This window comes from Thalia democratica, chromosome 1 (assembly GCF_965202585.1).
Source record: "Thalia democratica chromosome 1, ktThaDemo2.hap1.1, whole genome shotgun sequence".
Lineage (NCBI taxonomy): Eukaryota > Metazoa > Chordata > Thaliacea > Salpida > Salpidae > Thalia > Thalia democratica.
This window is the reverse complement of record NC_139165.1, coordinates 69520410-69542677: the sequence shown is the minus strand read 5'-3', so window position 1 is coordinate 69542677 and position 22268 is coordinate 69520410. Positions and strand designations below refer to the sequence as shown.

Below are 22268 nucleotides of genomic sequence, written 5' to 3'. Positions count from 1 at the left end.
TCATCTTAAACCTAGTGATCTACTGTATCAGCCTGATCTAACCTTTTTTCACTTAGATCTGGATGGTGGAGATCACTACCAAAAACATTACTTAATAAATATTTGATATTATATTAAATTTTTATGCTAAATAGTTATGATAATTCATACTCTTTATTTGTAGAAATTTAAGTCATATTTAGTGAAGTCTCTATTTCATTCATAAAAAAGTTTGGATGTTACATCTGTTAGGTCATTAAAAGCTGCTTAAATATAAATTTATAAAATTAAAGTTAGTTTGTTTTACTACATAAAAAAATTTCAAAAACTGTCACATTAATATATTCTGGACACAATAAATGTTTGAGTTAAACTTGGATTTCTACTTTTATGTCTTCATGAAACTTGTTAATACACAAAATTGTATAACTTTTTAAAAACTACAAGAAATAGCCTCTTGAAAAATAATAAGTTTTGCTACTCGTTAACACTTCTAAGCAAAGCTGGTTATTTTTTGTTTTTGAAGTGCAGATTTTCTACTTGAAAATAAGATTTTTACTTGATCAAGTAATTGGTAACTGTTGGAATCTTGATGCACTGCAACAAGCATACAGGTTTATTAATTAATGTTAAAGTTCTTATAAGATTAAATTGAGATTTATTAGATAACATCTATCTTCTAGAAAGCTGGAAGACTATTTTTGTTCAAAAAAAATAACAAGACAGATTTAAACTAATCAAAGTCTGTAAGTATGCTTATAAAACTTTTTAGTTTATCTATTTATATTTATTATTATTGTTATTATTAAGTTTATTGTCCAACGAAGGACCTAGGCATTAAAACCTAAGTCACTTAAACTGAAAGACACTAACATAAAAAGAAAAAACAAATTAAAGTGATTAAATAAACATAAACACAAAACTTATACAAGGCACAAACTGAATAAACTAAAAATTTCACAACCAAATATTCAACGATTCCAAAGTCACCAATCTCCAATTATACGTTCCAAAGCAACAAATCCCTGTAACAAGCATTTCTGTCAAATCTTCAGAACCTGTCTTCATCTTGCAAAACATTGATCTCAGCTACTATTTGCCACTCGTTATGACAGCAAGTTCAGTCAAAAATCACTTCAAAAATGTGGCAGCAACAGTTCAAAAATCTAGCTTAGGAATCAACTGAGTATCCAATAATTTCAAAATCTAAAGCCCAAAGCACATTAACAATAGCCCTTCCAAAAAATCAAAGTTGAAAAGTACCTAAAATCTATAAGGGGAAGGTGTAGCTTACAGATTAAACTACCAATAAACTACATACCACACACCAAATCAATGGCTAAAGAGATGAACAAAACTAATCACTTATCAATTTTACTGGTAAATATTTTATTTAAATCAAATCTTTTTAAGTTTAATCGAAAATGTTTAAGATTTTTGCACGATACTAGTTCATTCGGAAATTTGTTCCACATTTTTACCGAACGATAGAAAAAAGATTTGTGCCAACCAACATAGTTAAAATGATATTGGCATGTATATTTTCTATTAACACCTCTGAGTGAGTAATTATTTTCATAAGGTTTAAAGAAAGTTTGAGAATCAATAGTAGTTTCATTGTTTATCAGTTTAAAAAAAGTAATTAGATCAAATTCAAGTCTTCTGTACTCTAAAGTTTTTATATTAAGCTTTGTTAGTTTGTCTATGTAAGACGTATATGAAATGTTGGACTGATTAAAGATTAATCTCGTAAATTTTCTTTGAATAGATTCTAGTTGGTTGATGTCTTTTATAGAATATGGAGACCATAAAGGTGTGTTGTATTCCATCTTAGGACGGATGTATACTAGGTACAGTTTTTTAAGAATTACCAAATCCGTAGATATAAAGCTTTTTAGAACTTGAAAAGATAAAATTGATGCAGTACGGTAAATATAGTTAATATAATGGTTCCATTTTAAATTATCTGAAATAAAAATTCCAAGGTCTTTAAATACCTCAGTTTTAGGTAAAATTGCATTGTTTATTTTAAAATCAAACGTTGGAATAGGTGTACTTTTCCATTGCCTTGGTATGAAAGATATAGCTAAAGAGCAATTAAAAATTAACGAGATTGGAAAAAAGAGAGAGCTAATAGTTCGTTTTAAAAAATACGAAGGTATATTTTCTGCTGTTCTGAGTATTTTATCTTTTAAATGATTTACAGATTCAATTATTTCATTATTACTAATAAAAAAATCCTGCATTTCAGGACAACTCTTATCAATAAATATAAAATGTTCATCTTCATAATCTTTACTAAATACTTTTTGGAATGATTTGTTAAAATAAGAGGCTTTATTAAAGTCAGAAATTAATGGTAAGTTATTTTCATCAAGTGAAAGAGGAAAGGAAGGTGATAGATTTAGCTTTGATTTTACAAAAGAATAAAATTTTTTTGAATTAGTATTTTGACAGAAGCTTTTTTCATGTTGTATGTCAAAATTTTTTACAGCTTTTTCGTATGCTTTTGAAACTAGCTTGTATTTTTCAGTAATCTGCTGATCTAACTTGCATTTTTTGTATAGTTTTTGCTTTTCTTTTAGTAGCTTTTTTAAATTATAAGGATATATCTTACGTATTTAAAATGATAGTTTACATTTGAAGCTCATGCTTTCCTTATTCTTATTTTATAAATAGTATTTTTTCTGTCCAACATTACCTTAAGTTTCAAGCATTGGTTTAAATAAATTATAACTTATGCATAACGTAGTTTCAAGTTACTAAAAAATTCAACTAAAAACTTAAAATAACAATTTTTTTAATGTTAATAAAAAGATATCTAGAATAATATGTTTATAACATTAAGAAAAATATTTAATATGCACAATTAAAGCTGCTTTTGTTTGTTTAAATTTTTTTTGTTATTTTTTTATTGCGTACTTTTTGCTTTAAAGGTTGCAATCAAAGTTCTCGACTTAAAAAAAGGAGAATGATTCAATGATAAATTTTTAAAATTTTATTACAATACAATGTTTCACTCGTTTTAAAAAAACAAGACCTTCAGTTGTTTAAAATCTGTAAAAATTTATGCAATAACAAGTAGCAAGACATTAGGCTAAACTTGAAATAAAAGAAGTTAAAAAGAAAAAAATATAACATAAAACTTAGTAAAATCTAATTAAAACTTATAGTTTAAAGTTACTAGCATACGATGATTTTAATGTTGTTAGGCTAAATTTAGGAAAATGCACGTTATTAAATAATTATACAATCTTAAAACTTAAGCAACTAAATAAAAAATAAACAATAAAAAATAGTGATACTAACATTTAGTGGCCTTGTGAAATTTGTAGATAACTAACAAAGAAAACATCTCTTTAACTAAAACTTTAAGTTAAATTTACTCGTTTAAAAAAGTTTGGCTATCGTATTATGACATAATTATATATTGGTTTAAATACTTGTACAAAATAAAATAGATATTTGTTTATCAAAACGCTCTTAAGTTTTGAAATAAAGCTTTTTAAAGTGTATACAAGAGCATATTAACTCGTTCCTTTTATTTAAAGATTTTCCCTCGTCAGCGTTCGCTATTTCCATTTTTTCATAGGAGCAGGTCCTGCAGATTCTCTGCGGTTTCCTTATGTGTCCTATGTGGTGTAAAATTTCCCATTTGATGTTGTAGTTAGTGCTGTTGCGTTTTAGCTTCCAAATATATTTGGATAGTTCGGTTCCGTTCTCCTTGTAAACTTTTATATCTCTTATATGGCTATACCACCTTGTTTTGAAAAATCCTCCTGTGCTTCATACATATTTTTTTAAAACGAGTGAAACATTGTATTGTAATAAAATTTAAAAAATTTATCAGTGAGTTATTTTTTTATGATTAAAATTATGGTACTAAAATGAACTGTTATTAATATTTATAACAAAAAACAAGAGTATCGTTTTAAAACATACTAGTAGTAGTTGTATTTAACCATTCTAATCTTTTTTTAGTTTTCAATTTTGATTTTTTTTTGTTAAGCTTTAATTTGTTTGTTGTATGAAGTAAGCAGAATTGCCAAAAAACCTAAACTTGACAATTTGTGCAAAAATAAAACAAAGAGTTAGGGAAATTTTGAACAAAAATCACTACTAAATCTACAGTTTGGAAAAATTTCACATGTAAGATAAAATTTTGATCAAAAAAATCTATCTTATACTATTTTTGTATATTTTTTAGAATTTTATTTATTATAAAATACTTTTAAAGTAGCATTACAGTATCTTTCCAATATTTTCATACTATATAAGACAATTTTTTGCCTTGAACTTAATTTTACGCTAAAATTGGACAAAAAACTTGTACTTTCGAAAAAAAAAGAACACCTTGATTGGAAAAAGCTGCTAAAAATCTTTGGCAATCCTGAGTAAGCTTTCTAAAGTAGTAAAAAATAATTGAATCAGAGCCTCAAACATTTTAATGTTACGTGTTTTAAAGTATACTTGTTATAAAGGTGTTCTGTAAAGGTTTATAACCAAACTAAATAATTCATAAAGTTATCTTATTTTTTAATTATGTATTTTTGTAGTGGTTAATCATTACATTCATATTTTACTTAAAATTTCAAGTATATTTAAATAACTTGTTCAAAGGACATTATTTATAAGATGAAAAAGTTTTCTTCTGGTAGTTTATTTAAAACACTAGCAAGTTATGGTAATTTAAAAAGATTTAGTGTGCATCATAATTTCAAGAGTACACAGAAGCCATGGGAAAGAGATCTTGGACAACCTTCTAGTTTTACTCATCCTCGATTGATAAAATCTAGTGAGTGAAAATTAATCAACTATTAAGGGCATAGTGGGGGGTAAACACCCTTTTTTGGTTTTTGATCTTATTTTATATAGTTTTTACGAAGCTACAAGATGCTTTTTACAGACTTAAAAATTTCAAAATACTTTTTAAGATATAGCCAGTCAAAGTCGGAGGCAACAATAGGATCCTTATGGGAGGCGCAAACTAAAACGGCAAATAATTAGAAATCACTAAAAATCTATCTCCTCCTACGTTTTTTGAGATAACTACCTCAAATTTTCAGAAAATGTTCCTTGCAGTATTTAGAAACATTACCTGAAAGTTTGAGGTAGTTATCTCAAAAAACGTAGGAGAAGATAGATTTTTAGTAAATTAGTCTATTTTTGCCGTTTTAGTTTGCGCCTCCCATAAGAAACCTATTGTTGGCTCCGACTTTGACCGGCTATATCTCAAAAATTATTTTGAAATTTTTAAATCTGTAAAAAGCATCTTGTAGCTTAGTAAAAACTATATAAAATAAGATCAAAAACTAAAAAAGGGTGTTTACCCCCCCTATGCCCTTAACTTATAAGCTTCGTAAACTTATTGTCTACAGTTGTATTGACATATAATTTTAATTAAAAAGTCTTTATATTTCAAACGATCTTCTATTAAAATTTGGTATTCAGCAAACCATTAAACTTTTTAAGACACTTCAGTATAATTTGACAGTTTTTATGTTATTTTGACAGCTCCAAACTAAAAACAACTAATAATACGCTTATTCTTCTTTAGTCTTATAGGTCATAATTTGATATTAGCTATAGTATGAGATTTGAGTTTTTTTATTAATCAACAAATAAACAAAGTTACCTTTTTTATTTAACTAATATTTATGTAATGAACTGATAATTTTATTTTCAAACTATCTTTTTGTTATGAATATTTTTACCTGCATTTTAGGAGACATCAAAAATTGTTTGTTTAATTACTATAGAAAAATATAGGAATACATAGTTAGTGAATAAAGTTGTAAATTTTGTACTTTTAAAACTTCTTGCTGAAGTTGTTTATCAAAAAAAAATTTTTTGGTACAAAGTTTTTAAGAATGTTTATAATGATAGTCCAAAAAAAGCTATTAGTTATTTAACTATCATTTTTTTAATACAGTGCTAGTTTTAAAAGCTGTTATTAAAAATTGACCAAGGCACAATAGGCCCAAATAGCGTTTAACCGGAAATAGGAAATTTTTTTTAAAATTAATTCATACCTTTAAATCTTAACAAATATATTTTTTTGATGTAGTTTAAAGTTATATCTGTTAAACAATCCGAACTAAATAAAAAAATTTCTTATAGAACAAAATTTATTGCACTTTAACTAGTAGCCCTTAAATAATGATTTTGCCCTATGCGTTTTTTCATATTACAAATGTATTTGTTTGAAAATCAAAGTTAGGCAAATTTAACTAATATTTAAATTAGTTTTGATTTTCAACAGCTTGTAGATGTTTATTAGATAATAAATATGAAATTTAAGTAGCAAAAAGGAAGTATTTATATTAGATTTATTTAACCAATATTTTTAGAACAGGTTCTATAGGGTTTTTCATAAATACATTAGATAATTCTATTTAGAATGCTTCCTTTTTATTCAAAAACCACGTACCTGAAAAACGTTTTGTTAATTTTTTTTGTTTACTAAACTTGAGAATTAAAAAAATATATACATACTTTTTTAAGGTGCGCTAAAATTTCTTAATTTTAGAAAGTTTACAAGAATGTCAGTAAAAAACATGCAAAAAATACATACTTTCTTATTTTTGTTTTTTATTCACTAAAAAAAAATATATGTTTTGATAAAAATTCTAGATAGATTTATTAAATTAATCTTTAAAGTACCTTTTCTAGCTAAAAAAGCAGCAATTAAATATATTAATGTTAAAGTAGTTTTTAAATATATTTTTCTAAATCGTTTATTTTCAAGTTTTTAAATCATCAAAATATGAACTAATCAAAACCCTTCAAATTTCCTTATGCTAACTGGCATAACTTTTGTTAAAGATGGAATTTTTTATTTCAGTTTTAAGCATTGAATTAGCTAGAATCTTGTCTTTCTACCAACATTTTTTTTAAATAGAATTCCAAAATTCTATTTTTTGCTATTTCTAGTTCAAGGCCCACTGTGCAAGGTAAAAAACTAAATTAACCATAAAATACAAGTAACTTAGAAAGAAATGCTTCGAAACATTTGCATCAATTGGAAATTTCATAAAAATTTACAATTAGCATTGTAAAAAATAATTTATGTATTTTAAGTTTGTTTACTACAACCTAAATAATTTTAATTGTTGTTTTAGTAAGAAAAAAGTAATATAAAGGTTAAACTTTGGTTTATCTAAATCTACTTCTTTTTTTAGATGAAGTTACACCTAGAATAACTAAAAAAGAGCTGGAAGGTAGAAGACTAAAACTACTTCATAAACTAAAAGTAAGATATTATACAATTTTACTTACATTTACAGATAGATATAAAGTTCTAAATACTCTCTTGCCTTCTTTATTCAGGGTTACCAAAAAACCTAGAATCCTGGAATTTTAAAGACATTTTAGTCAAGTCAGTCATGTAGATAAACATTTTTTGTTATTATTCAATTTTTTATTAAGAAACACATTTAAAGTAGTTTTACAATATCTTTTCATTGTTGTTATACTAATTAAGACAGTTTTTTACCTTGAACTAATACTTATAATAAGAATAGTTTCAAAAACTTGTATTTTCGAAAACATGGAAGGAATTCAGAAAACTTGGAAGAAATTTCTCAAAAACTTTTGGCAATCCTGTTTATTATACTAAAAACATATTTTTGTAATTTTACTTTTGTTGTAGCATGACTATATGTATTTAAAAAAACATTTAGTAGAGGTTTATTTGATTAGTAAAAGAATAAATCGCTTAATAATAAACAAATAAATATTTAGAAAAAATATTGACTAATTTTGTATACAAAACTTTTACAAACTAATTAATTGCTGCTACAATTTATCGAGAAAAAAAACATCGATTGTACTTAAAACAACTTACTAGTATTAGTCGATGTGCTGCTACCTAAGAGCTTGAAGTTTTTGAATAAGTTATTAAAAAATTTAAGTGTATAATTTCTTCATTGCTATATTTAATTAAATTAAAAATTATTTGAATTTTATTCTTGTTGGAAATATTATTATTTTTTGTATAATATTTTAGACTGAAGGAAACAAACATTTAGTAATATTAAGTGGAAATGAGTTACAGTATATGAGTGAAGATATTCCATACGTATTTCATCAAAACACTAATTTTTTATATCTTACTGGTTTTCTGGTTAGTTTTACAATATACTTACACTTATTTTTATTGGTGATATATCAGATCTAGTCTTTTTTGCTATGAACTCTTCCCATTCTAAAAGTCTATTCGGATCAATTAAATTAAGAAAATAAGTAAGGAGTTTTGAAAAAGTAATCTCACCAAATTAGATACCAAACAAATCTACAGCATTAGATACTTCAAAAGTTTTAAGTTTTAATCAAGATTCAATTTTTTTGATTTAGTGAGTTACTAATTTTTATAAAACACAAAGATTTTTTCTACTCTTTTTATTTGTCTACTACTTGAAATAAAAATATTTAAAGCTTAAATCTATTATATACAGCTTTTACACTTACTTACTAAATAAACGTATATTAAAATTAAAACAAACTTACTACTTTGTTTTCAAATTAATCTGGGTATTCTGCTGGATCTGGGTAACTTGAAATTAATACTAAGAACGTTACATACAACAGTATGACATTTTTATTTGGCTCATGCCTAGTATGTTTTAGCTAATAAATTAAATAAGTTAGATAAATATTTATTAATTTTATAATTTTCATAGCTTCTTTATAAAACGGTCATTAAAGTATACTAAAATTAGCTAATTTGAAAATCTAAATTTTCATTTGAAATTTTAGATACAACAGAAAGTTTTCTTTTTGTCATTAAAAGTAGCACGCAAAGTGACTATAGATCAATCAACATGTTTTTTTTGATCTAACTTAAAAAAAGCATTTTGAATAAAAAATCTGAATTGAAATTTACTTTTAAGTTTTTATTAAAAACTTTTGTTACTTCTATTGCAATTAAAAAAAAAGATCTTTGTAAACCTGTACAACACAGATCAATTATTTTTTGTATAAGTATCTAATACTGTGAATTTGCTTGTGCATAATGGTTTGCGTAGAGGATATGTATTTTTAAGAAATTTTTTTTATTAATTTAGATGACAACTTTTGAAAAAGTTATGAAAAGAAAACTAAATAGTTGACGTTTTATCTTTATTAAAAAGTAGACTTTTACTCTTTCCAAAATTCAGATCTTTTTTAATCTGAGTTCTAGATCATGGGTCAATAATAATTATTTAGTTTTTATTACTTAGGTTAATGATAAAAGATATTAAGAGCTATATCTAGTTTAAAAAAAAAAGTAAAATCATTCATTTATAAAGGTTTACAAACTGAAAAACCATTTAGATTTTTTTTAGTATAAAACAAACACGGTAAATTTTTAGGAACCAAACAGTTGCTTAGTAATGGAAGCTGATTTAAATGAACACATTTTCAAATCAACCCTATTAGTTCCAAAAAGAGATGTTAAAAACGAACTGTGGCATGGTCCAAGGTCTGGTGTTGATGGAACAACTTGGTTAACTGGTTAGTTTTTATTAAAAAGGATTGAATAACGATATTTGCTTCAAAACTTTTAGTTTGAAAGATATATTTGAGCTGAAATGACATATAGTAAGTTGTTTTAGAACAATTAAAATGATATTAAAACTAACATTCAGATGGTACAGCATGTAATAAATCTATTAGAAAAACGTTAAATTTAATTATTGTACTTTTAAAAGTAAAGATACTGTAGTACTAAATATTTTTACAAAATTTTTTCTTGTTTAATTTTACTTTTCATCCAAAAATTTAATTTATCTAAGCTGCAAAGGTTAACATACATTTAGAATATCCTTTCTGCTACATAAAGTACAAAAGTATTTAAGGAAAAATACACTTGTTTGTTGAGCCAGTAGACCACTGCTATTTACTTGTTCTTCATAAAAATTTTCTTTAGTTGATGATATAGGATGATAAAGATGCTATACTATTTATCCTATTCATAATCAATTGACATCTAACTTTTTCTTTCTAAAAAACTTCACAGCCAATCGTTTTCTATCAAAACCTATTTCCATTCATTTAACAGTAAGCTTGTCAATTCCCATCTGAATTAGCTTCAATTTAACACGTTGTAAACAAAATTAATTTTTATCTAATTACTTTTCATCCAAGTTGTTTTCAATTGATCGATTCCCATCTAAATATACAAGCTTTTAACTAATATTAAAGCATATTTTATGTTATTTAAAAACCTAAAAAGTGCAGCTTTAATATTCATAATGATAAATTAAGGTAAGTTTTAATAAAGAATTACGTACGTACATCAGTTAAATAAATGCAACCAGTTTCAGGGTTTAGCTTACTAAAATTGCTGGTATTTAAGATAAATCTTAATTCGTTTTATGGTATAGTTCTAAATATTTCAACAGAATATTTTAATAAATTCGAACTGTTTGATATAACTACTTTCAATTCATACTCTGAAACCTAACAGACATAAATCATAAATCAAGTAAGTATAAAAGTCAATCTCCCAAACTACTTAATACCATATAAAATTTATCTGGGATTAAATGAAATTCGAATATTTTAACCAATTATTTTATATGTTAAAGAAAACTCATAAATAAGTATTTGAGTAGAAATAATTTGGAAAGAAATTGCAATTGGTTCGGTGGAAATTGATTTTGAGAAATTTCAACTGGATTACAGTATGTTGGATTGGAGTTGATCGAAATTAAAGGGTAATTGTCTGGATAGAAAAAAAACCTTCAAAACCTTCTTAGGAATTGATCATTTGGAAAATAATTTTTATGTGAGATGATTGTGTTTGAATTGTTCGGATGGGAATTAAACCCAAATAAGAAGAAAACTGTTTACCAGCTATTAAATACTTTAAATTGATTTTTTAGTATAATTAGTTTGTCTTTTTTGCTTCTTTTGAAACAAAATTATTTTTTATGTAACAGTCATTTTTTACTTTCAAAGAACGCTTTATGGTTTTTTTATCAACTAAATGTTTGTTTCTCTAAAACCGACTTTAACTAAACTGTTCAAGCAAATTCTTTTTTTTTTAAATTTGTTTGTAGATGTGTACAAATATAGCTTCAATTTTAAATTGATCAACAACATTAAGAAATTTTTTTCTCAATTTTCCAAAATTTGCCAGACTGTAATTTTTTTGCACTGATCGAGTTCTTTATCAAGTACTCTGCTATTGATTATTTTTTCATAGCATTCTCATTTAATCAACGGATTTTGTTTGATTGTTAATATGATTTAAAACCTATTTCGAAATATATTCCCTGATTCTCATTACTAAGTGTCTAATACCTGTATAGCTGTTTGAGCAACAGCATTCGAACGTGTGAACAAAACTACTATTAGATTCGTTTGGTATGAGATCTTTTCGTCTTGGACTAGGAACTGAGCTAAAAGTGAAAGTTAAGTTTAGCTGCACAGTAAATATCTTCTCTCATTTTCTTTATACTTTTTTTTTAATTGATCTGATTTTGAACTTACATTAAGCAAAAAAATGTTGTCTTATTTTTTATTAATGTATTTAAACAGCACATTTATGTTCAAAATTTAAAAATACTTTCTGACAAATTTAGTTGAAGAAAATTATATCAATTTACAACAATAAAGTTTTTTAATTTAATTTTTAATCAATTTTTTTATAAATAGCAAACTTATACTGCAAGCGAAGTTATGCAGCAGGCTTCTCTAATTACTATAATGAGTATATTTTATAGAGATTTTAAAGTACGTGTTGAATAAGTTTATAACATGTAGGATTGAAATGTTTTATTATGTTTTTTATTTATTTAAGAGTGTTTTGTAAATTTTCCGTAATTATAATTAATCATGCTGTATATAGTGTTAGTTATAAGTATAATACGTAAAAAAGAAGATATATATTTAGTGAGAATCATAAACGAGTTTAATTTTAGACTGGTTAGTTTCTTTTTTTTTTTTTGAAAAATTATGTGAACGTCTGAACAAAGTGCTACAAATTAAGACTATTTATGGCATATTGATTTATAGTTCTTTAAAAAAATTGTGAGCTTGAAATAAAGGAAATAAATTCGGTGTTGTTTTTTAATTTCTTAATTTTGTTAAAGTAAGCAAAGTTTTAAATAAGTTGTATTACAGGAGTAAACGAAGCAGACGATATTGAAAATTTATCAAAACTTTTAAGCAAGTACAAATCTAGCGACCATGTAGTTTGGTGTGACTACCAGGAGTGTGTGAACACCAAAACATTTGCTCAGCATTTGAGGTACTGTTTATTTGGAAGTTTTTAGTCATTCGTTTAAATATAATTGTAGTTTTCAAACTACATTTTCAACTTTAAAAACCTGGAATTAAAGTTATATGCAGTTTTTTTTTCTATATAACCTTTTAATTATGTCTAAGTGTTTTTAGAGAAACAATAGTTCAAAGCTGTAAAATATAATAAGTTTTTTATTTAAGGAGTACATTTAATAAGGAAAGTAAGAAGATTTTTCTATAAATCTATGTAATTTATTAATTTAAACCAACGTTGTTTTTTTTGTAATACTGTGTAACTTAAATAAGTTTAAAATTATAAAATATTATTTATTTATGAATTGCTTACATGTTTTGTTTTTAATTTTTTACAATGTTATTTAAAAAAAAAATTCCTAAACCTAAAAATATTTAGTAAAAATTAAGCTGTTATCTCAAAATAAACATCAAGCTTAACCAAGTACCCTTTTAGAGAAAATACACTACTGTAGCAACTTTTTAAATGTATTTTGCTTTCAAGAAATTAAATTTTCCGAGAATTATGGCTTCTATAAATCATTCTAATATAAAACAATTTTTTTTAGTATTTTAACACTCCAACAATGGTATTTAATTAGACAAGAAATAACAAAGAGTTAAAAAGTTAAGTTATTTTAAATTTTTACTTAAAACTTGTTCGTTTAAACGTGTTTTCAAATACATACACCAAAATGTCTTTAAAAAAATTAAAATTTTTAATAACGTAGTCGAATTATAAATAAATTATTTTAGTTAAATTTAGCTAACTGTTGTAAATCTAATTGCAGACCATTTTTAGAAGGTGTTATGACGGAAAAGCGGCCAGTTAAAAGTATAAAGAAGGAGATACACAATTTTCGAGTTATAAAAAGCGAAAGTGAGCTTCAACTTTTAAACGAAGCTTGCCACATATCAGGAGAAGTACGGTATTGATTTACTTTAGTTAATCACTTACCTTCTATTGTCTATTATTTAATAGAATGTCGTTTTTATTTTTAAAAACTAAACTTTAACTGTATTAAAACAACCAGTACACCTTATAAATGGCAATTGTTAGAATTTAAAATGTAGACGTTGACTAAACCATTTAAATTTTTGTAATATACTTTAAATTTACTGTTTAAGTAGTTTTAGTAAAGTTGTACTCTTAATTTTAGTCAACAAATGTTTTTAGTTTATGTGTATAAAATGTTCTTAGTTTTTATAAAGCCTAATGTATGGTTTTTATGTACCTATATTACATATAAAGAGTTCTCAACTTTTTTTTTCTAGCTGAACGTTGTCACAACCTAAAGTTTTCTTATTTTTTTATAAATCATTAAATTTAAAAAAGGATTCTTGTTTTTCATTTACTTGTTAAATGTTATCAATGGATTTCACTGCACAGAACTAAATTTTTTTAATTTAAAAGTAAAAATTTCCTCAAAAGTCAAAACAGAAATTTCAACTCTTAAGTATTTAAAATATTAAAAATAAATATTCATCACCAGTACAAAACAGGCAATAAAGCACAGCATGAGCACGACGCAGGCGGGAATGAACGAGAGATCGCTGCACGCCATCATTGACTGCGAGTGCAAGTTGAGGGGAGCCGGCATGCTCGCTTATCCACCCGTTGTTGCCGGCGGTAGTCGGTTCGTTGTTGTTGTTGTTGTGTTTTCTTTCTATTGCTTTATAACAATTAATATTAACTTCTAGATGTTGTAAAACATTCTTTCAAAAGTTTTTTTGTTTATGATATTTTAACAATGCCTCGTCAGTTATAAACTTTTGCTGTTTTTAAGTAAGTTTAAGATTATTTAAATTGAAACGTTACATACAAAAAAGCGACAAAAACAGTATAAATGTTTATGTCAAAAAAAAAAGTTTAAGTTTTTTCTTTATTTTTAAGTAAAAATTTTTCAGTGCAAACACACTTCACTATATAAACAACAACCGGCAATTGGAAGACGGAGATTTGGTGCTTGTCGATGCCGGTTGCGAGTTCAATGGGTACTGCGCTGATATAACTCGCACTTGGCCTGTCAATGGAAAGTTTGTATTTTGTTCACAATTTCAAATTTTTTGAGTAAAATAATGTTTCCTTTTTTTTTTTTTTAATTTAAGCTCAAGCAATCCTTATAAATCAGCCTGCGTTTCAAATTAAACCAGGTTCACACCCGAACAGCTGACAATATACCAAATTGTCTTAAATGTGCAAATGGCTTGTATTTCTATATGTACGGAAGGAAAAAATCTGGATACTGTATACGGCATAATGCTTCATTTGTTCGCGCAGGAACTTGAAAAAACCGATGTGTTTTTGGAAAAGCCCACTGCTAAACAAATCTTTCAGGTATTCTTACTTTTACACTTTTTTGTTGACGTTGCGTATGGAGTAAAGATGGTTAAAAACAATATACTTAATGTCTAATTTTTGCTTTCGTTCGAATATTTTTCACAATTTAAACTAAAAAATCGAAATATATGTTTTAAGTGTTTATGTTAACTGTTTTATAAAATGTTATGGTCCTCTTTGTTAAAAAGCTTCACATTAGAACTATCAAACTGTTATCGTATTTAGTTTTTCTGATATATTAATGTTGCTCAGTTAGGTCATGTGTTTTTATTATAAGCCAAAAAGTTCATATCAATATGTATTCTCTCTATCTAGTCAGTACAAACTTTAAACATTTATATTTGCTATTTATACCTATAACTACAATTCATGAACTAAACAGATGATGCGCGTGTACTGTCCACACCACGTTGGTCACTGGTTGGGAATGGACGTTCACGACACTTCTCTCGTGTCCAGGCAGACTCCCCTCGCCCCCGGCATGGTCGTCACTGTTGAACCAGGTTTTCAATATGTTTTAAACATTAATTTTGTTTTTGTTAAGTCTTACTGCTTTGAGTTTTCTAATTGTTCGGGTGGGGTGTGTGTTTAGCTATTAAGCAAGTTTTGATAAAACAATTTTTTTATTATGTAGTAAAAATATTTATTTTTAGCTCCTTTATTTTTTTGATATAATTTCTCAATTCATCGAAATTTCTTTGCCGCTACTGTGCAAAGGTCCACAATTTTTTAAAACACTGCACTAAACAAAATAAAATAGTTAGTGATATTTATTCTATAAAAAATTGTACAATCACATTGGCTCCTAACCAGCTTGTTTTAGGGTTTTTGATAATGATAATGATGTAATAGTAGTTATTTTAGACTTGTTTTTTTCTTAAGTAGGTTTGAGTTTACAGTTGCTTATAATGATGTAAATGAAAAATAATCTCTTTAAATAATAAGTGTGGTATTTTAGTTCTTCTTTACAGTTTTGTTTCATTGTTTTATAAACTTAAATTAAGTATTAAAAAAAAGAGTTTATACTAAGAACGTCAATTGTAGTTAGTTTAGGCAGTTATATAAGTAAAACAATAACTTAGTCTACAATTTTAAACATTTTTAAATAATTAACAGCCTTTTTTTCACTACCAACAGGCTTGTATTTCCGTAATGACGACTTTAAAATAAATGAAAAATACCGCGGCATTGGAATCAGGATCGAAGATGACGTCATAATAAGGCAAGGGGGAAAGACACCGCTAGTGGCGACACTGAACTGTCCGAAACACCCGCAAGATATAGAAGATGTTATGAAGTCACAAAAATAAATATTTTGTTTTAGAAAATTATTTTAGAAAATTTAAAAAATCATGTACAATATAATATTAAAAAGTAATAAGTATAGTTTCATTAATAAAGCTATAATAGTTGATTTACTGTTATTGTAACTATTGAAAGAAAAATAAAGCTAAAAATTTTCAATTTTGATATAGTAAAGGCCTAACAACTAGTTTTAGTTGTTTAAAACTCATTATTTAACTTGTTAAAACATTTAAATAGCATTTATTCTCAAAACCACAGTTTCAATCGAGCATGCATTTATACCTTTGATGCTGAAATTTTTTGTAATAATGGTAGTTTTTTGGTTGAAAAAAATATTATGATTTTAGTAAAATTTACTATTTTGGTATAATCGAAGACTACAAAATAAATTTAACTTTTTACTTAATAAACTGTATTAAAACGCTGACAAGGGGTTTTGTATTCTTTTTATATATAGCATAGAACTTTTTGTTTTAAATATGATTTACTTAAAATAATGATTATGTGTTTTTTGGTTAAAATTGTTTTATTTTAACAACAACTTGTTCAATAGTTAATGTAATTTTGCCATCATATAAGAATTTTAACAAGTTTTGCTACTATTCACAACAATACACTTTTAAAGTTTTCCCTATCAAACAAGTCTTATATTTTTACATAAGTTATATATTTGATGACGAGTCAGAAATGTGTTTTTTAAAATTATTGTTTTAGTTTATAATTAGTTTTAAGGCTTTCCTTTTAAATTAAGGATTACAATATTCCTTGCAAATAAAACACCTAATCTCAAATAAACACCTTAATAAAGTTAAACAAGCAGAACTTCGTAAATAAAAATTTCTTTCAATTCCAGTTAAATTATATTAGTAAGAGTAAAAAGTTTTGTACTTATACAAGAACAGTTTGCCAACACACTAATAAACACTAGTTTTAATTTTTCAATAAATAAATCCTTCAAGTTCATAACATAATATTCAAACAGCTTTTAGTTTATTGTTAACTTACTGAACGTTTCATTATGTATATTTTGTAATACTCATGTTTTTTTTAAAAACGTCGACGAAAGTCTATCAGAGCCAAAGACTTTTAAGTACAAGAGCAAGGTAATTACTGCTTTCAAAATTATTGCAGATTAAGATAAAGTTTTGATTATACCACTACAAGCTTTCAATAAACTTTTTTTCGGTCGCAAATTACTGACAAGTTTCAATAAAATCAGGCCAGGCCTCAGTCTATCGAAAGCTTGTGGTATGATCAAAACTTTATCTTAATTTGAACTTGTTTCTTGTTTTAGAAAATTATGTTTCTCAATAAGAACTGTAGTAAAACTTAGATATTCATAAGATATTACTGCTTTCTCTAAAGTATGGAATAACATATAAATATTCCTTACCTATATTGTAACAAGATTGGTCTACAAAAGCTTTTCAAAGAGCATTGAACTAAAATATAGTACGTAAAAACAAAAAATATTTTTTATTCGTTTAAGTCAGCTGTTTGGTTATCAATTTTAAAAATCTAACTTTTAGTCACAATTTTATAAAAAAATTTATTATTTATCTATAGTTGTAATTTCAGTTAGATTAAATTATGCTCAAAATGTAATTCGATCTGTGTTAAGTTTTAAAATATTTGAATTATTATTTTTTAAATGTTATAAAAGCGATGATTTAAGCCAGCATTTTAAAGGACTAACGTGTATTATTTACTAGACAAACATATCTAGTTTTTTACAAAAACCGAGTTAGTTACTCAAAACTAAAATAAACTGTTTAGAACTTATTTTTTTCTAAATAAACAGCTTAAATTGATTATGTTTCTAAAAGCTTTAAGCTATCTCAAAGTTAACCATCTTGGCACGTAAGGTGGCGATAAGCTGAAAAGAGGGCCGTGTTTAGTAAAGGGGCCATAATGGGTACCAAGATACATTCCATGAGAAATTTCAAACTTACACTAGACATTCTAGTGTTTCGATTGAAGAGCCAAACAAATTCTTCAGGCTTAATTTTCGTTAGATTTGAAACTTACACTAAATGTTTTAGGGTTTGCAAAGAATTGAGGAGATATTTATTTAGTTTTCTGAAAGTGGAGAGTTATTAAATTTGAGTATAGTAAACTATGCTTTAAACAAGAAGTGTATGAAACCCATTTTTATGAAGAAACTATTTTTTTCAGCAAATATTATTAACAAATCTAAAAGTCCTAAATTAAAGACTATTCGCTTTTAGTTTTACCTTTATTATATAAAGAAAATGCTATACTTACCCAAACTAAACTTCTTGTATTTAAAAAAATTCTTCTTAGCTTGTTTTTTTGAAGCTAATTAGATAACGTTTTTTAATTACTACACTTACATTTAACAGTCTACAAGCTTTTATGTTAAAAGTGTTATTACTATATAAAAGAATATTATTAATATTTCAATGAACAATTTTTGTCAACAGTTACTTACAGTTAGTTTTTTCAAATTATTCTAATTATTAAAACATTTTTAGTTGAAAAAATTCACTTTAGTTGTACGGTTATATATTTTAAGAACACCATAACAAAAATTTCTAAAGTTAGTGTCACTTGAACGGCCGATATTTTTAGACGGAAATTTAATTTTTCTGATATCGTCAACTGATGTTTTTATCATTAACTTTAATATTTTCAAAGATTTCAATTTCTAAATTTACAGCTAAATCGAAACTTTAAGTTGTGCTTTTTCTAAATTTTAAGAATATTAAGAGGAAATTTTGTAAAATTAAGGTCGCTATAACAGTTATAATATTCAGATACAAATTTGGTGTTTTATGAGAACAAAGAGAACATCTAAAAAACTAAACTCTATTAAACTTCAGCTTAGTATTGTATCGAAATTTCATAGGCACAATATAATTTCATATGCACATGATTATTTATCCTAAAATGCGTTAAGTTGAACATAAAATGTTCATAACTTTTAAGCATAGTGGTCATAATCTAAAGTGAAGTTTCAAAGAAAATTATTTCAAAAGCAAAACTAAAACGTTTTTTTGTAGGTGGGGCAAGTGCGCCATTACCCCATCCAACAAACTACTTGCTGTATTTTTTAGTTTTAACCTGAAAAAAGACACGAGTAATTAATTATCTTTTAAAGTATTAAGTACACAGTTTAACTGATTCGAATGTAAGTATTGTTAAAAATTTTGATCTGAATCCAATTTTACTATCTTTTAATTAAAAGAACTATACTTTTTAATTTCACTATAGTTTAATAAGCATGATATTTTATTTTCTTTGTTTCAAACAACTCAAAAAGTTTTTTTTTTTTAGTTTTTTATTCTCTTAGACTTAACCAATTTAAAAAAAGTAATTTGTAATACATTAAAAGGCATCTCCAAAAGTTTAAGTAAATTATACAATTTAATAAAGAAATTTTTTTATTTTATATAAAACACTTAAAGCTTTTTTTTTTTTTGATATTATGAATTTCTTTTCTAATGTCAGTTTATAAGTTCTGTGTAACTGATCTTTCTTTTATATTCAAACTATGTAAGGACTAGTGTAGGTTGAAACCAAATATTTCTATAAATAGTAAAATAAATGCTATGTTTTTGATAGTTGTAATTTCATTTTTGTTTTACTTTTAGTTCTTTTTTTTATCTTAAGTAAATTAGTTATTTTTATCGGTTAGTTTATATTTTGGAAAAAGTGCTATTTAAATGGTTGTATTGTATATTTTAAATTATAGATTCATTTAATAGTTAAGAGTACTTGTCTGCCTTTTTTATTTTTTATATATTTTTAACTGTTTAAAAAATTTGACGCTAATAATAATTTGATTTTTTAGAAATTTTTTATATTTATATTCCATGCTATTAAAGTTGACTTCTAAATAATGTTTGGTATTAATGACATTAGATGTTAAAAAAATAAGGTTTTTCTTCTAGGCAATTTCTACACAAATTTCTAAATATTACTAGAAACATATAATATGATTGGTATAAATTTAAGCTTTCTTTTTTGTTTTTAAAATTTATAAAGTTTTACGCAGTTATTAAAAGCACTTTGACTTTTTTTTTTTGAAATATTTAATCTAATTGATACAATTGAAGTGGCGATGCTTTGAAAGTTTTTACCTTTTCCACTTCTTTAATGTCATTTTAACTATTGTAACTTTTTTTTTTTTTTATTCCATATGTTTAATTTATTATTGATATTTATTAAACTTTTTTTTGTTGAATAAGTTTAAAATTTTTACTGATTATAAGTTTTTAAACTTTTTTAATTAATACATGCTAAACATATTTAGCTTTGTAGTTAGAAACTTAGCAAGCATTGTAGTTAAAATGAATTGAAAATATTATTGTGTCGAAAAAACTACAGAGCTAAATAAATTAAATATTTTTTTTGTAGACAATATTAATTTGATTTTAAAAATATCAAATTAATAAGTTATTTTCAAAATAGTTTTGAAAAACTTTAAAGTTTGTTTAGACTTAGTTATAGTTGTTTGCTAAAACTTTTATGTAAAAGGCTAAATATATTGAGCAAATTCTTAAATAGAGTCGTTGTAAGTACAACCTCCTAAGTGATTGCATTAATATTGTTGCTCATATTTAGTATAAATAATCCAAAATTAATAAAAGTAATTTACCTATTATTTGTGCTTTAAGGCTTAACCAGTAATCCGTTTTTACAACAGTTATGAATAAACTTAACTTTTAATCACTTAATCTAAATCTCTCCTTGAAACATAATAATTAATTACACTTAAATATTTAAACTGAGATTAATACAAATTAAAATTAGTATTGAATGAACTAATTAACTAAGAAAATAAATTCAAAATAATTAGTATTTCAAGTAAGCAGTTAGTTTATTAATGAACATTTTAAAAAGAAACAGTAAACTACAATTTGTATTTTGTTCTGTTGTATAACTTTTATTAGTTATAACTTTAAATAGTTTTTATTTTGAAAATATTTTATAAAGCTTTTGTATTTGCTAATTTTTATTTGCTTCAATATCAACTTATAACATATGTTTTGTGAGTTTTGTCATAAAAAAGTATTCAGAAACATCTAGAAAGAGAGTTATTAAGTGTTATTATATACATTTTTTTAAATACATTGTATAGTATCATTAAATATTACTGCCAGACAGAGATAAAATATTAAAACCAGTTTAAAAAGGCTGTAACTTTGTTTTTTTTTTTTACTTTTTTTTTTTAAACTGATTGAACTGCATAAATATAGCTATAATAATAAAAACTTCATCTGCAAGAGTTAAAACTAAAAATCAGATTTAGAATTTTAATTTGAAGTGTTTTTAAGCCCAAGTTAATGCGGAGGTTTAAATTTCATTTTATACAAATTTTAATTATAAAAAAATATTAAAAAATCATAAAATAAGATAGTAAGTACTAGTTTACTATAATATTTGTTACAAATTTTATTTGTTATTTGAAAACTGCAACCAATAAAACATTTTGTTTAAACTATTAAAAAACATTCTATTAGTTAGTTAGTTTATAGTAACGTATATTTATCTTAATCATCGTTCATTTGATAACAAACTATATAAGTTTTACAACAAATGATTAACCTGATAAAGTTCATTTATACTAAAATAGTGTTTTTGAACTCACTCAAAGCTTTTTCATGTTTGTTTTTTTTTCTTAAAATTCGGTTTTTAATAGATACTATTTTATAAAATTTTAATGCGCTTCTACTTATGTCCTTAAATACTTGAGAAAAAACCTATTGTATTAGCAAATTCATTATTCAAGTTATTAAACTTAACGAAAGTTTTTAACAAATATTTGAAAGTATTATTTAGTTATAATTAGTAAACGCATATTTTTTTTTTACTTTTAGAGATAAAAATTGTTTAGCAAGCTAGTAGTTGCTTTTTAAACCACTATGTAACTAAACTAGCTTAACAATTTTTTGTAATTTTTTCTATAATAAGAAGTTTATTATAAATAAAGATCTTGAAATGTAAAGTTTTTATGACAGTTTATTAATAGTTTAGATACTATTTTGCTTATAAAACATAAATCTTATATCTTATAAAATCTTATAAAACATAATCACATATTAGTTTCTAGGAATTTCTAATATACTAATTATTTGAGACTTAAATAATTTTATTCTTTAACTTTCAAAAGAAATTTTTGCAGAAGTATCTTTTTCGGATTCTTATACATAGAATAGTTTATTTTATTTCTAATAAGCATGAGTAAAATTTTACTAAGTGAGTTTTATATTTTTTATACTTTTTTAGTACTTGTATTTCAAGAAAGTTCTTATCATTTTAAAAGTTAATTACAAAAACTTAAAACACTTTTGATTTGACAAGTTGACCTTAGTGAGCTCATACAATAACAGTCTAAAATTTTATTTGAAATGTCACGTTTTAATTTTGATTACTA

General features: G+C 24.8%; 1 protein-coding gene across 1 annotated transcript; it reads left to right on the top strand.

Moving 5' to 3' along the window:
- Window positions 1-4607: 4607 nt before the first annotated feature.
- Window positions 4608-16146, top strand: LOC145831829 (xaa-Pro aminopeptidase 3-like). Its single transcript, XM_082939174.1, has 11 exons — window positions 4608-4774; window positions 7161-7231; window positions 7988-8104; window positions 9333-9474; window positions 12091-12217; window positions 13014-13146; window positions 13726-13859; window positions 14131-14259; window positions 14377-14560; window positions 14946-15066; window positions 15701-16146. The coding sequence occupies exons 1-11, from the start codon at window positions 4615-4617 to the stop codon at window positions 15871-15873; spliced, it is 1491 nt and encodes a 496-aa protein (XP_082795300.1). The 5' UTR covers window positions 4608-4614; the 3' UTR covers window positions 15874-16146.
- Window positions 16147-22268: the final 6122 nt, after the last annotated feature.

Bases quoted from the DNA above. Each gene is read 5' to 3' on its own strand.
- LOC145831829 (XM_082939174.1), top strand. From the start codon at position 4,615: ATGAAAAAGTTTTCTTCTGGTAGTTTATTTAAAACACTAGCAAGTTAT. The intron at 13,860-14,130 runs GTTCGTTGTTGT...AAAATTTTTCAG, and splicing joins GTTGTTGCCGGCGGTAGTCG to TGCAAACACACTTCACTATA. The intron at 14,260-14,376 runs GTTTGTATTTTG...AAATTAAACCAG, and splicing joins ACTTGGCCTGTCAATGGAAA to GTTCACACCCGAACAGCTGA.